Source organism: Triticum aestivum, chromosome 6B, assembly GCF_018294505.1.
Source record: "Triticum aestivum cultivar Chinese Spring chromosome 6B, IWGSC CS RefSeq v2.1, whole genome shotgun sequence".
Lineage (NCBI taxonomy): Eukaryota > Viridiplantae > Streptophyta > Magnoliopsida > Poales > Poaceae > Triticum > Triticum aestivum.
The window spans coordinates 69,917,365-69,932,444 of record NC_057810.1 but is presented as its reverse complement, the minus strand read 5'-3'; the positions used below and the strand labels follow the sequence as shown (position 1 = coordinate 69,932,444).

The 15,080-nt window shown below is 44.1% G+C and overlaps 1 protein-coding gene across 1 annotated transcript; it reads right to left on the bottom strand.

Annotated features, from left to right (window-relative positions):
- Positions 1-10,707: 10,707 nt before the first annotated feature.
- LOC123135849 (eukaryotic translation initiation factor 3 subunit J-A) lies at positions 10,708-13,882 on the bottom strand. Its single transcript, XM_044555081.1, has 6 exons — positions 13,600-13,882; positions 12,518-12,636; positions 11,800-11,942; positions 11,564-11,714; positions 11,314-11,473; positions 10,708-11,142 (listed from the first exon to the last, which is right to left on the bottom strand). The coding sequence occupies exons 1-6, from the start codon at positions 13,610-13,612 to the stop codon at positions 11,042-11,044; spliced, it is 687 nt and encodes a 228-aa protein (XP_044411016.1). The 5' UTR covers positions 13,613-13,882; the 3' UTR covers positions 10,708-11,041.
- Between the last annotated feature and the right edge of the window lie 1,198 nt (positions 13,883-15,080).

The window sequence follows — 15,080 nt, the reverse complement described above, 5'->3', positions numbered from 1 at the left end:
CCGGTATTGATGTGGCGGGGCTTGGAGCGGCGCCGAAGACGCCCATGTTTTGCTTTTCCTCCCGAGGAGTTATCCTCCCCTGCCTCGTCGCCATTAGTTTCCTTCGGAGTGTCCACCATATATATATCTTATGAGGAGGTGGTTGTCCACCGCCTTATAAGTGGTGGCTCCTGTACTTCTCCTACATCGTCGTCTATACCGTCGATGTCTTCGGAGTCGATGTCAAGCACGTCGGTTAAATCATCGATCGTGGCTATGAAGTGGGTGGTGGGTGGGCAGCGAATTCCTTCGTCGCCTACTTCCCACTCAAGACGGACACAGTTCGGCCCAGAGCCTCCTGACAAAGAGAGAGACTTTAATGAGTTCAGCATGTCGCCAAAGGGCGAGTGTTGAAAGATGTCTGCAGCGGTAAACTCCATTACCGGAGCCCAACCTGGCTCGGATGGCTCGAAGGTGTGCGGACCGGAACCAACAACCGGATACGAGTCCAGGGCCCGGGGTTACAGGCTTCCACAAAGGTGAGACCTGTATTCGGCTCTAGCGTCAATGAGTGTGCTTCCTGTGGGGCGGGGTCCACCCCTCCGCCCTTAGGCAACGCAACCTGCTCCGGATTTAGATCTGAGGCCTTTACTGAAGGGGTTATATCCCGAGCATTATCCGACGGCAGGTCTAAGTCGTGCCCATTGTGACTGTTCGGTGCTCCTGGAGCAGGCCCATCGAAGATCAAGTCTCCGTGAATATGCGCCATGTAGTTCAAGTCTCCAAACCCGATCTCGTGGCCAGGGGCGTAGCTGTCAATCTGCTCTAGATGGCCAAGCGAATTGGCCCGCAGTGCGAAGCCACCGAACACGAAGATCTGTCCGGGGAGAAAAGTTTCGCCCTAGACCGTGTTGTTGGCGATTGAAGACGCCATCAAGTCTCGAAGCGACGACACAGAGGAACTCTCAATGAAAGCACCAATGTCGGTGTCAAAACCGGCGGATCTCGGGTAGGGGGTCCCGATCTGTGCGTCTTAGGCTGATGGTAACAGGAAGCAAGGGACACAATGTTTACCCAGGTTCGGACCCTCTCGATGGAGGTAAAACCCTACTTCATGCTTGATTAATATTGAAGATATGAGTAGTACAAGAGTAGATCTACCACTAGATCGTAGAGGCTAAACCCTAGGAGCTAGCCTATGATGGTATGATTGTAATTGTGATCGGCCTTCTAAGGACCATCCTCTCCGGTTTATATAGACACCGGAGAGGGCTAGGGATTACATGGAGTCGGTTACAAGGAAGGAAACACAATATCCAGATCACCAAGCTTGTCTTCCACGCAAAGGAGAGACCCATCCGTACACGGGACGAAGTCTTGAGTCTTGTATCTTCACGCTTCAATAGTCCGGACAATGTATACAGTCCGGCTGTCCGGATACCCCCTAATCCAGGACTCCCTCAGTGAGGTCGATGGCGGCGACGATGAGGTCGAGGGCGGCGACGGTGAGGTCGAGGGCGGCCCGACAGGCGGCGGTGGTGAGGCTGAGGGCGGCCTCGGGCGGCGGCAGTGAGGATGGGCGTGGCCTCGAGGGAAGACGGTGAGGTTGTGGGCGTCGACGCCGGCACGAGACGGCGGTGAACTGGCGCGATGGTGAATTGGGGAGACGGCGGCGAAGTGGGGCGAGGGATTTGGGGGAGAAGTGGTGGCTGGGGGGAGGGAAACCGCTGGTTAAGTGAAACATAACGGTAGCGCGTTACTGAAAATGCGCTATAGCTAAAATGCGCTATAGCTAAGTTAGCTATAGCGCGTTTCAGTAAACGCGCTACTACTATGCCTTCCTCCTTTTTTCCCTTTTTCATTTATTTTTCTTTACATTTAATATTATTTTTCCTTTCTCCTTTTTCTATTTCTTTCATTTTCATTTACTTTTCTATTTGTTTTTCATTTTATTTTATTTTCGTTAGCAGTAGCGCCTTACACCTAAACGCGTTGCTACAACAATATTAGCGGTAGCGCGGTTTCCAAAAGATCGCTACTACTATGTGTAGCCTATCGGCTTAGTGGTGGGAATTTTAGTAGTAGCGATGTTCCAATGAGACGCGCTACTGCTATATATGTATCTGCAGCGTGCTTATTCTGCACGCGCTACTACTGTGTAGCAGTAGCGCGCTTTTTTAACAAGCGCTGCTGCTAAAGTTCTGTGTATAAGGTTTTTCCTAGTAGTGCTACCTATGGATTGAGTAAGATCCTTCAAGTAAGTTGTCATCGGTGCAAAAAGGGCAATAAAAATTGCTTCTAAAAGTGTGAGATCATTTAGTGTAAGCGAAAATTGAGCATTGTACAAACTTGTGATGGTGAAGAATAAAAGCGACAGACTGTGTAATAAAGGTTGCCATCACAAGGGCAATATAACGTGACGTTCTCTTGCACTAAGGGGTTGAGCATACAAACAAAAAGCGCATGGCAACCGCTGTTTCCCTCTACGAAGGGCCTATCTTTTACTTTCATGTACTTACTTTCATGCAAAGAGTCAAAGTTTTTCTCTCTATTCCTTTTATTTTTCTCCTTTTGGCAAGCATCATGTGGTGAGGAACGATCTAGGCACATATATCCAGTTGAATATGGGTAGCATGAGTTATTATTGTTGACATCACCCTTGAGGTGAGTTCGTTGGGAGGCGAAACTATAAGCCCCTATCTTCCTATGTGTCCGGTTGAAATGTTTTGCTCATGTGTACGCGGTGAGTGTTAGCAGTCATAGAATACTAAATGATGGTTGAGTTTGTGGACTTGCCTAAAGGCTCCGATACGTGACCCTTCCTGAAAAGATGATGAATTGTAGTTGCAAAGTTGACAGAGAACATAGTTTGTTGGTTACCAATAGAGTTTATGCTTTATACTTCGATGTTGTGATGAATTGTCACTTGTTCATGAGAAGTCATTGATAAAAGTTCTATAATAAAAGATTTATGTAAAAGTTTGCTGCTGTTATAATAAGTCACATGATACTGCTATGTCCGTATTTTTGTTTTTATCGACACCTCTCTCTCTAAGCATGTGGACATTTTTTCGATTTCGGTTTTCGCTTGAGGACAAGCGAGGTCTAAACTTGGGGGAGTTGATACGTCCATTTTGCATCATGTTTTCCTACTGTTATTTATGTTGTTTTATTGTATAATAATGCTTTTTGGAGTAATTCTAATGCTTTTTCTCTCATAATATGCAAGGTATGCACAAGGGGGATAATTTTGGCAGCTGGAAATCTGGACCTGAAAAAGCTACGTCAAGCTACCTATTTTGCACAACTCCAAATGAGCTGAAACTTCACGAGGATTTTTTATGGATTATTTAAGAATTATTGGAGAAGATAAGTACCAGAGGGGGCCACCAGGTGGGCACAACCCACCTCGGCGCGCCAGGAGGCCCAGGAACGCCTGGTGGGTGTTGCCCTCCTCGGCCCACCTCCGGTGTCCATCTTCTGGTATTTAAGTCATTTTGACCTAGGAAAAATCAGAGGAGGACTTTCGAGACGAAGCGCCGCCGCCTCGAGGCGGAACTTGGGCAGGAGCACTTTTGCCCTCCGGCGGAGCGATTCTGTCAGGGGAACTTCCCTCCCGAAGGGGGAAATCATCATCACCATCACCAACAACTCTCCCATCTTGGAGAGGGCTATCTTCATTAACATATTCACAGCAACAACTCCTCTCAAACCCTAGTTCATCTCTTGTGTTCAAAAATTGTTATCGAAACTATAGATTGGTGCTTGTGGGTGACTAGTAGTGTTGATTACATCTTGTAGTTGATTACTATATGGTTTATTTGATGGAAGATTATATGTTCAGATCCATTATGCTATTTAATACCCCTCTGATCTTGAGCATGTTTATCAATTGTGAGTAGTCACTTTCATTCTTGAGGTCACGGGAGAAATCATGTTGCAAGTAATCATGTGAACTTGATATGTGTTCGATATTTTGATGATATGTATGTTGCCATTCTCTTAGTGGTGTCATGTGAACATCGACTACATGACACTTTACCATATTTGGGACTAAGGGAATGCATTGTGGAGTAGTTATTAAATGGTGGGTTGCGAGAGTGACAGAAGCTTAAACCCCAGTTTATGCGCTATTTTGTAAGGACCGATTGGATCCAAAAGTTTAAGGCTATGGTTAGAATTTATTCTTAATACTTTTCTCATAGTTGCGGATGCTTGCGAGAGGGTTAATCATAAGTAGGAGGTTTGTTCAAGTAAGAACAGCACCTAAGCACCGGTCCACCCACATATCAAATTATCAAGGTACCGAACACGAATTAAGCCAACATGATGAAAGTGACTAGATGAAATTTCCGTGTACCCTCAAGAACACTTTGCTTATCATAAGAAACCGTTTTGGCCTGTCCTTTGCCTCAAAAGGATTGGGATACCTTGCTACACTTTTTTACTACTTTCGTTACTTGCTTGTTACAAACTATCTTGCTACCAAACTACTCCGCTACTTACAGTTTTAGCACTTGCAGACAATACCTTGCTGAAAACCACTTGTCATTTCCTTCTGCTCCTCGTTGGGTTCGACACTCTTACTTATCGAAAAGAGCTACAATTGACCCCATATACTTGTGGGTCATCAGTCATGGGGAGAAGGATTGTTCTATTAAGCTGAAGAAGGGAGAACGATCACAGTTTGGACGGTGGCTTCGGGCTGATGTAGGTCATCACAAAGGTTGGACCGAGGAATGACCATGGAGGAATGGAGGAAGAAGATCTAGTGGGCCCCGTAACTACGGATATAGCCGATCGAGTGGTAGGTCTGGTGGTGGGAGTGATGGCTTGTCCTGGAGGAAGAGTGATTCCTGCTCCAGTGAAAGTGGGGATGGGAGGACGGGGAGAGAAGTGGAAGTCACAAGCCCTATCAAGAAGGATTCTGTGCTGAGAGGCAAAGACAATGCAAGGAAGCTGGAGCTTGGGGAGGGGCCAAAAGTTTTGCAGGCGGGTTCTTCTGAACAAAAGGAGGCGGCATCGGTCGTGGCTCCCAACCAGAAGAAGGAGGTGACAGTGTCTTTGGTCAACGATAAAAGGATGGAAGGAATGAACGAGACAGGGGAGAAAGGCAAAGCCTCAGCAGGGAAGAGATACAGGAAGAAGGGTAGGGACAGGGTTGTTGGAGCAGACGGGAAGGAGGTGGTTACTACTTTGGGCGGCAAGAGGGATAGGTTGGATGAGGATGTAGAGAAGTTAGGTAAGAAGGGGAAGGTCGATGAGGTGCCTTAGGATGTTGTGTTGGCGACCAATACCATGACTTTGGCTGCAAATGAAAATACATCGACCGGGCTGCAGGAGCAGCCCCGCCGGACGCAATGAAACTCATCGGATGGAACTGCCGGGGGCTCGGGAACAGCCCAGCAGTTCGTAGCCTCCTCGATTTGGGGAGGGCGGAGGAACCCGATGTTCTCTTTTTGGTGGAGATGAAATTGACAGAGAAGGAGTTGCAGAGGTTTCGGTGGTCGTTGGGCTTGGCTAATATGACAATGTGGAATCCGGTCGGCCGTAGCTGAGGCGTAGCATTGTTCTGGAGGAGGGGGCTAAGCGTAGCTTTGAGATGTCGTAGGCCCATGTAGTTTGTCGGGGGTTGCCTGGAACCCCTTCCGGTGACAACCCCTTCCGGTGACCCGATACGTACCCGGTACCCCCGGGACACTTCCGGTGTCCGTATACTATTGTCCTATATATGAATCTTTACCTCTCGACCATTCCGAGACTCCTCATCATGTCCGTGATCTCATCCGGGACTAAGAACAACATTTGGTCACCAAATCATATAACTCATATAATACAAATCGTCATCGAACGTTAAGCGTGCGGACCCTACGGGTTCGAGAACTATGTAGACATAACCGAGACACCTCTCCGGCCAATAACCAATATAGGAACCTGGATGCTTATATTGGCTCCCATATATTCTACGAAGATCTTTATCGGTCGAACCGTTATGACAATATACGTTATTCCCTTTGTCATCGGTATGTTGCTTGCCCGAGATTCAATCGTCGGTATCTTCATACCTAGTTCAATCTCATTATCGGCAAGTCTCTTTACTCGTTCTGTAATGCATCATCCTGCAACTAACTCATTAGTCACATTGCTTGCAAGGCTTATGATGTTCATTATCGAGAGGGCCCAGAGATACCTCTCCGATACTCGGAGTGACAAATCCCAATCTCGATCTATACCAACCCTACAAACACCTTTGGAGATACCTGTAGATCATCTTTATAATCACTCGGTTACGTTGTGACGTTTGATAGCACACAAGGCATTCCTCCGGTGTCCGAGAGTTTCATAATCTCATAGTCGGGGGAATATGTATTTCACATGAAGAAAGCAGTAGCAATAAAACTGAACGATCATTACGCTAAGCTAACGGATGGGTCTTGTCCATCACATCATTCTCCTAATGATGTGATCCCGTTTATCAAATGAAAACACATGTCTATGATTAGGAATCAAGTAGAGGCATACTAGGGACACGGTGTTTTGTCTATGTATCCACAAATGTATCAAGTTTCTGGTTAATACAATTCTAGCATGAATAATAGACATTTATCATGATATAAGGAAATGTAAAATAACAACTTTATTATTGTCTCTAAGTAATATTTCCTTCACCCTGTACATAAAGGCAAGAAAATATGTGTGTTAGTCCATTTGTTTACCCCAAGAAGAAATTATTTCATAAAGACACAAATCATTATGCACGACACTCAGAAGCACGTTATAGGCAAGTTTGACAGCAATTCAGACACACCAATGTATGAGTGTCCAACTAGTGCAGGCAAGTTTAGGATATGGTTTTGAGAAAGTACTAACTTGTTGGCAAGCAACTAGCACAACAAAACTAAGCAACGCTCACACAATACCAATGAGTGTCCAAGGAAATCAGGGTAATTTTTTTTTGCAAAATATACAAGTGCAGGCAAGTTGTGGTCATGGCTTGAGCAAGTACTATCTGTGGGCTAGCAACTTGCTTAATAAAACTAAGCAATGCAGACATGTACAGGGAAATCAGTGCAGTTTTTTATAAACTACACCAGTGCAGGCAAGTTATGGCCATGATTTGAGAAAGTACAAACTAGTTGGCAAGCAACTTGCTCAACAAAACTAACCAACCTCTAGGAACAAAATATAATTTCAAGAACACTAAAGGAAAGGAATTACTTGTCTTTTGTAAACACATTCAACCAAGTAACAAGTTAGGGCCTGAGCCAAATATCACACTTCAAAAAACTAAAGGCAAGCACTAACAGTTTGTTGAGCAACTAACACCAAAAATATAGGCAACCTTAGGATAATTTACCCGTAGTTAAATTGCAGTTGTGAAGATGTATTAGGAATGCCCTTTCTTCTGGAGGTATCCCTTGGTGTGATCGCAAATACTTCTTCAAAGATGGCTTGTCTACCAACTTATGGTTGTGCTCACTAACAAAGTAGATCACCTCTCAAGGACCATCTATTAGTTTCACCACCACTTTGGCTTTGCAACCTGTTTGCAATAATCTATCTCGCTTTCGTTTCTTGCTTTTCTTTTTTAGCTTACTTTCATCATCAAGAAAGACAATATCATCATCTTCGTCCACATGTTTTGCCTGATCAACATTTTTTTCTAGGACGGGGGGTTTTCTCCACCTCCATTGTGCTCTGTAGGATTCCGAAACTTGTTGCAAACAAACTGCTGCTTTACCAACACACGAGTGTCGACAGTTCTCCTTGATGTACTCATTTTGATGGAAAACCCAAGCTGCAGAACGTACACATTGTAGTGTTCCTTTTCACCTTCCAAAGTGTCAAACCTCATACCCACGTAAGGATCCTTGGGCTATGACCAAGCCTAATCATCGTTCTCACCAACCAAGCCTTCCAAAATATTTCCAACAATCCCACCCATATCAGTGTCAAAAAGCGTGTGTCCATTCGTCTATGTTGCTGCACCTGCATGGGTAGTTGCTTTGACCGTTGCACCCATACCATCAATTGGACGCCCATATGTAGGCATAGTTTGCGCCACATGTGTTGAAGCATTTTATGTGGCAATAGCGTTGGGAGATTCAGCAACAAACTCAGCATTGTCAGCTCAAACAAGGGGGGTGCTCTATTGTGTGCAATATAAAGGATCACCTATATTCATGGCACCAACAAAGGGAAACTCTACCATATCTTTGTTTGGTTATTCACTGAGGTCAATCATTTTCAAAGCTGCACATTTTACACCAGGAAAAACAGATCAAATTCTTTTGAGAAGAGGCAAGTAGTTAATACATTTTTTAATAGAAACAACCAGCGTATGTATAAAAACATCATTCGCAACCATCAGCATTTTATTTTTATGAAAGATATGTACCACAACAATTTTGTTTTGCTAATCTTTTTTTTACCATGAGCAGAGAACAAATCAGCAGGTTGAAGCAAATAGAGGGAAGCGAAAGTCATGGGGCATATTCTTATTCAAAGAGTTTATTCATCGTGGAAATATCACCAAATGTCAGAGAGAATGCAATGGGATGTTATCTTTTTGTTTTTCTTGAAAGAAAACTTGAAACAGGAGTAGTAGCACTAGTTGTTGTGTGACATGGTCTGTCATGTTCACTGGCATTAGCTTTTTGTACTGTATTTTGTGACAAGATCTACCCCCTTCTAATAGGACGTGTTAAATATGGTGTGTGTGTTTTTTTGCATCATCATGCTGGAGCATCGCAGAATTTGTTGTCCTTGTCTATCGTTTTTTTATTATGGGATGCACCTACCATTTCGAATGGAGAACAATGGTTGCAGCTCCACCGAGCTCCTGACCAACAACCAACATGAAGCATTTTCGTTCGACACTGGACCTTCACTAGTAAGTTGCCTTATGTATTAAATCAGCATCATCATTTTTCTCTTTGTAATAACTTCTAAGGTCCAAAGGTTAAAGACTTGATCGTCTGTTATGCTGCATTTGCCCCAAAAGAGCATGAAAGTTGCCATGATTATGTGCAAGTAGATGAAGTACTTTTTATATCCTGTTCATGTTCATCACCAGCCGCATGTTCATATATGTAGTAACTTTTCCATTTTGTTTGTAAGAAATCGGCAAGAAATGTTAAATGTTCCATTTGTATGTACCGTTGCATTTTTTGCCAATAAATTCATGTAAGTTGCTATGTGTTTTGTTCAAACACCTGAAGTTTTATTTTAAAAACATAGCAACTAGCAAATCAGAAGTTTTTCAACACTCAATTTTTTGCTTTTTCTCTTCCAAAAATAAGCCATTTTTTTGCTCATACACATTTTTTTATGTTCATACAAGCAGGTACGCCACAAACATCATGTCTCCAAGAACATTTAATAAGCAAGTTACATGGAATCTACCACATTGCCAATAGGGGATCAGTTTTTATGGTTGACAAACAGCAAAGCAGTGAAGAAGGTGAGAAATCTAATCTACAATAAAAACATCAAAAGCATCATACATGTTATAAGCAAGTTATTTAGGTTGCATCTTAGGTTACTACCCTGATTTTGTTCATACAAGTATGTTGCTTTGAAATTAACACTGACTTGCTTAAAACATAGCTTATAACTTGCTTCAGATCTGCACTTTTCTTGTTCCCCACATATACTCACCAAGTTGCACGGTTTATTAATTCAGCAGCACCAAGCTTTTTTTCACGACTTGCCTGTCTATACAGTACTGCAGTTGCCTAAACAAAGCATATAAGTTGCCATTTTTTTACATCTCTATATGGGATCAGTATAAAGGCAGCCTAAAAAGAGAGCATGTAGAGCACCTCAAGAACAGATAGCATTTTGCCTGCAAAAAAAGAAAGATAGCATTTAGGGTTTTTTACAGAGGTGTTTATATGTTCTTGTAAGCACAAACAAGATCAATCTTTGTCCTTTATTTGTACCCAGGGGGACAATCTTGGCTTCAGAATACTGACGGGAAACTGCAAAATCAAGTGAAGAAGGTGAGAGATCTAACCTCTAAGCTTGCACCTCTGCCCTTTTCTCTTCGCTTTCCCTTCTTAGTTCAGAGAAGTTTTTAGATCAGAAGTAACTAATGAAGGCGCCATTGCAGGTCATCTGAAGGTTTTGATGTCACCATTACAAGGGATCTCAAGGTCTCCTGGATCTTGTGGGAGCGTGAGCAAGGAATCTGTGTCTTTCTCTTTCTTAGAGGAGAAGATGGCTGGGTGGGTAGGTATGGAGGTGGAGGTTGGGTCGGGGCGAAGGAACCAAGGGCTAGGGCAAGGAAATTGGGGATGTTTATGGGCCTTACCTTTTCTGTACTAGGGGAGAAAAACTTTACTTTTTTGGATCGACTCCAAGGATGGCTAGGGAGCAGCCGTTTGCTCCCTAGATGCGTCCGAAAAAATAATAATGATAATTGCAATCCAGTTCCAATCTCTTGCATCAAGCGGGACTTCACCCGTGCTTCACGCTGGTCACCTCTGCGACCGGACCGAAAATGGCAGCTATGATTGGCGGCCAACGTCCTAGAACTGCTGGCCGCAGGCCCGACGTGACAGAAAACAATGACATTTGTCTACAAAAGAAGCCTGCCTACGTGCGACTTGTCCTGAGCACTATGCATCATACGACTTGAGATACTCATAGATTCAGAGCCATGCCAAATAAAAATGCTGGAATAACAAGATATTCTCTTTGAAAGCACTCACAAGAACTCGAGAATTTTAAACGAGGCAACCACCAAAATTTACTTGCATGACTCCAATATAACCAGAAACACGTTATAGTACAGTTGGCCAAAAAGGAACAGATCCCAACCCACAGAACAAGAGTAAAAAAAGACAAACAGGTCTTGAACAAGAAAAACGCCTCAGGGAGCCGCAAGCGTTCTTCTTATTCTCCGAGTGTCAAAATCAACCTCAAATAGACAAGACATGTTCCCACTGCAGTTCCAAGTGTTCAGGTGCCTCTGAAGGGAATACAGACCGCCGCAAACCCTAATCTCTGCTTTGCCTCAAAGGTATTACACGGAAGAGGCTATTCCCCTCCCAGCCAATCACATGAAGTCGAACTCGTCGGGATCATCAAAAGATGCACCCGGTCCGGCAACAAAGTCCTCCTCTCCTTTCTCTATATGGAGCTGCTTCTTTTTTGCTCCTGGAGATTTATGGCAAACATCAGCATAGATGGCATATTGATAGTAACAGCATTCCCATCCTAGCCTACATATGTTTGGCTAGAAATATAAAGTGCAGCATACCCCTCCTAGCCTACATATTATGCTTGGCCAGAAACAGAAAGTGCCTAGATTAGGTCCAAGAATCTCACCTCCTTTCTTTTTGCCTGCTGCAGCTTCTTTCTCAGCCTTGATCTTTTCATTGGCAATTGCCGTGACCGAGGAGGATATTTCTTTCGCATCCGCACCTTTTAACGGTGTCATGGAAAGTCTCATGACATTCTTAAGTAGACCCATGTAGTGAAAGCTTTTCTGTATACATGAGCCAAGGATGTCAGTTCCTGAAGGAAAGGGAGTCCCAATGCAAACCAAACAGAGAGCTCTGCAAAACGTTGAACAGACCTCATAGGGGCGAATTTTGTTTGCGATAAGCTCAGCATATTCCGCAAAGTCGCTCTCAGACTTCGGGATGAAAGTCTCTAGTGACTTTTCACTGCCGTCCTTCTTTGCAAAAAGCTCTGCTGTTGCCTTGAAGTCAGCTTCTTCCACTAGCCTGTAATAAGTAAAGCATCAGAGTGAACAAACTGAATGGTAGGCACATCGTACCAGAAGGTCACAGTAAAAAGAACTAGCAATACCTTTGTTGGCGAAGCTTCTCTGAAATAGGATCATCAAGAACATCATCTTCCACTACTTCAGTACTCGTTGAGGGCTGTTTGCCTTTTTTCACAGCAGCTTTAGCACTAGGTTTTGGAGCAGGCTTTTCTACAGGTTTAGGTTTCTGCATTGTATGTATTACAGAACCAGTGTTGAATCAATGACAATTCAATATTAGTAGCACATATCCAAATAAAAGCTTACTACTGACAGCATAGCATAAACATGAAGTTTTTGGTAATGAATTTGCACATCAGAACCAGTCATACACAAAAGAGCATATATGGTCACTGTTAAACAATTCACCAAGCATATACTTGTTGAGGCAAAATGAATAAACCACGCGAACAGACAGAACATAGTGCAAGGACACAGCAGTTTGATTTTGAAATTCATGGCGACAATGAACACCAAGGATTACTTGGCGGATTTCCAGCAACAGTACAAAATCATTGGGGGTGGAATTAATATTTGGTAAGTTGGCACATGCCACATGTCCCTGATAACCCTCAAATTGGATGTTACTTTCTAGTTTCACATATTTGCAGTGCTAATAATGCCCAGAAATAAATGAAAAAAATCTGAAAACAACCAGGTGATTTCCTTTTTAAACTTTCTATAAATGAAGAGCTACAAAAATGTGGACCAGGAGGGAAGGGGGGCTATGTGCACTAAAAAGTGTGCAAATCTTTCCAGTACCTCTTCCTCCTCTTCCCATGATTCTTTGACATCATCTTCATCCACATCTTCATCTTCCCAGTTACTTTTAAGAGGTTGGGCTTTCACAACAGGTGCGATTGGTTGAAAATCATCATTCTCTGTTAATACCAAAAATAAATAAATATGAAGTGTCAGAGCCAACAAGCACCATAGATTCAATAAATAAAAGTGACGATTTCAAGGCTTCCTACAACCTGTTTCCGATAATGCACTAAAGTTTGTCTTTAATAAAATGTGGCAAGCACCATCAGATATCACTCAACCTCCCAAAATAAATAAATTGTACAAACAGGAATTCAGCCGAATTCCTAGGTCACAAACTCGCAACATCGCATTAACCATCAAAATACTGTGTGTGCAATGATCTCGCTAACAAGTCCAAACTACAAGGAACACATTTTGTAGCACACCTAAGAACAGCACAGGCCATCGCAATAATGTAACCTGTCAAGGGCTGCTCTAAGCAAGCATAGTTGCCCATGCAAATTCACTGTCTAGTTTGTACAACGAAAGTAAGAACCCGCCCTAAATGCTCTAGTCTTCTAAATTACTCGAAAGACAAAAGCAGCACAAAATACTTTACCAAAGCACGAAATCAATACATTGTAGTACTGAAACAGAAACATGCAAAGTGCTAACTTATTACGGGCGGCGCCAGGGTTCAGAAAACAACACACAGCCTGCGCCTGGAACTGGTCGATGTACTCTGCAGTACACAGACAAGTATTCCGTAAAAATACCAAAAACCCAAATTCCTAACGATTGCGCCCAGAATCCTAAACGCAGTGGGATCTCAGCAGCAACGTGACCCGATCTCACGCACAATCGCAGCGCCGAAAATTCGCGATTATCATCGCGCGCAGGCAGCCCACTAGGTCCGCCAATCGCCAGACGGACTGGTCGCGCCGGCTCAACAACCGGCGCCTAAGATTCGGCGGCTCAAGGGAGGTTTGTCGGTCGCAAAATCGAACTGCCCGCGTCGGGAACGAATCGAGCATCAGCTCCCACGCAGATCGGGAGGCGCGGGAGAGAGAGAGATAGGGGGAGAGGGAGGCGCTCACCCCAGTCCTCCATCGTGGGCGGAAGTCCTCGAGATCTGAAGCGGGTGGCGGCGGTGACGGAGCGGCGGACGGACGGGGTGGACGGGGGAGGGGTCTAGGGTTTCCTCGGCGAGGCGGCGGCGGCGGCTGGTGGCAGGGGAGGGGAGGGGGCAGGAGGGTTCTGGAGGGGAAAGGATTGACGGGTCGGGCTCTGCCTAGCTGGCTCTGCGTGCTTGCCTGTTCGGGTCGCCTTCTCGGCCTGGCTGGCTGGCTCGTGGCTCGTGGCTCGTGCTGCGTTGTGGGGAGGAGTGGCGGCTTTCGCACCGGCCGATGCGTAGCGTATATACGACGCGTGCAAGGAGGCGGAACGGAACGGATGCGGTCACCAGTTACGTCCGGGCGTCCGGTTAGTATTCCATGAACGTATATTCGTTGGGTTTTAGTCAAATCATGGGAGTATTTGTCTTTTTTTTTTCTAAGTTACAGTGCAGTATTTTCCCTCTAAAGAAATATAAGACGTTTTAGCTCGGTATTTTTCTTTTTTATTCAGGAGGGAAGAACTCGCGCTTTAGCACCATTCCCTTATTAAATGTGTTGTAGTTGAAGAACCCATCGTCCGTGCAATGTTATGAGATGGTTGGTGCGGACATGATCATCTCCTCGCAAAAAAAGGATATGATCATTGCTGTAGCTTATCCAAAGCTATGTGTCTCGTGAGGAATTCACCTTTTCTAATCTAGTCAGAGGCCCTTGTAACAATGATACAGAATTCAATGGTAGTGTACATCATTCTTGTGATCATGGTGCAAAAAAAATCGAAGCTATATGACCTGTGGAGAACATGGTCAAAACTACATCGCAAAACTTACGGTTTTTGCATCTAAAAATGCCCGTTTCAACGAGTTTTAGATAATTTTAAGCAATTTTTTCTGTTGGTCGTAGACAAAAAATAATTGATTTGTATCGATCGCTCGTACCAAGTTTTAACATTGAAACTTAACATATTTTTTAAAAGTTGTCAAAAATATATTCAAAATGGATCTTATTTTAAAGCGTTGGTCACAAGAAACACGAATATGAAAACAAAACTTAATTTAGAATTTTTGTTTAAAAGACATAGAACTTTGAAAATCGAAAGCCAAAATAAAAGGGCGGCACCATGGACCTGAGTGCCCCTGCACTTGCGTGCCGCAAAAGGGAGCACCTGATATTCTCCTCGGGATGGGCAGATATGTGATGATATTGTTGGGGAACGTAGCAGAAATTCAAAAAATTTCCTACGTAACACCAAGATCTATCTATGGAGAGACCAGCAACGAGTAGAAAGGAGAGTGCATCTACATACCCTTGTAGATCGCTAAGCGGAAGCGTTCAAGTGAACGGGGTTGATGGAGTCGTACTCGTCGTGATTCAGATCACCGATGATCTAGTGCCGAACGGACAGCACCTCCGCGTTCAACACACGTACAGCTCGACGATGTCTCCCACGCCTTGATCCAGCA

Bases quoted from the DNA above. Each gene is read 5' to 3' on its own strand.
- LOC123135849 (XM_044555081.1), bottom strand. The intron at 11,943-12,517 runs GTACTGGAAAGA...CATACAATGCAG, and splicing joins CATGGGAAGAGGAGGAAGAG to AAACCTAAACCTGTAGAAAA. The intron at 11,474-11,563 runs GTCTGTTCAACG...TCATGTATACAG, and splicing joins ACAAAATTCGCCCCTATGAG to AAAAGCTTTCACTACATGGG.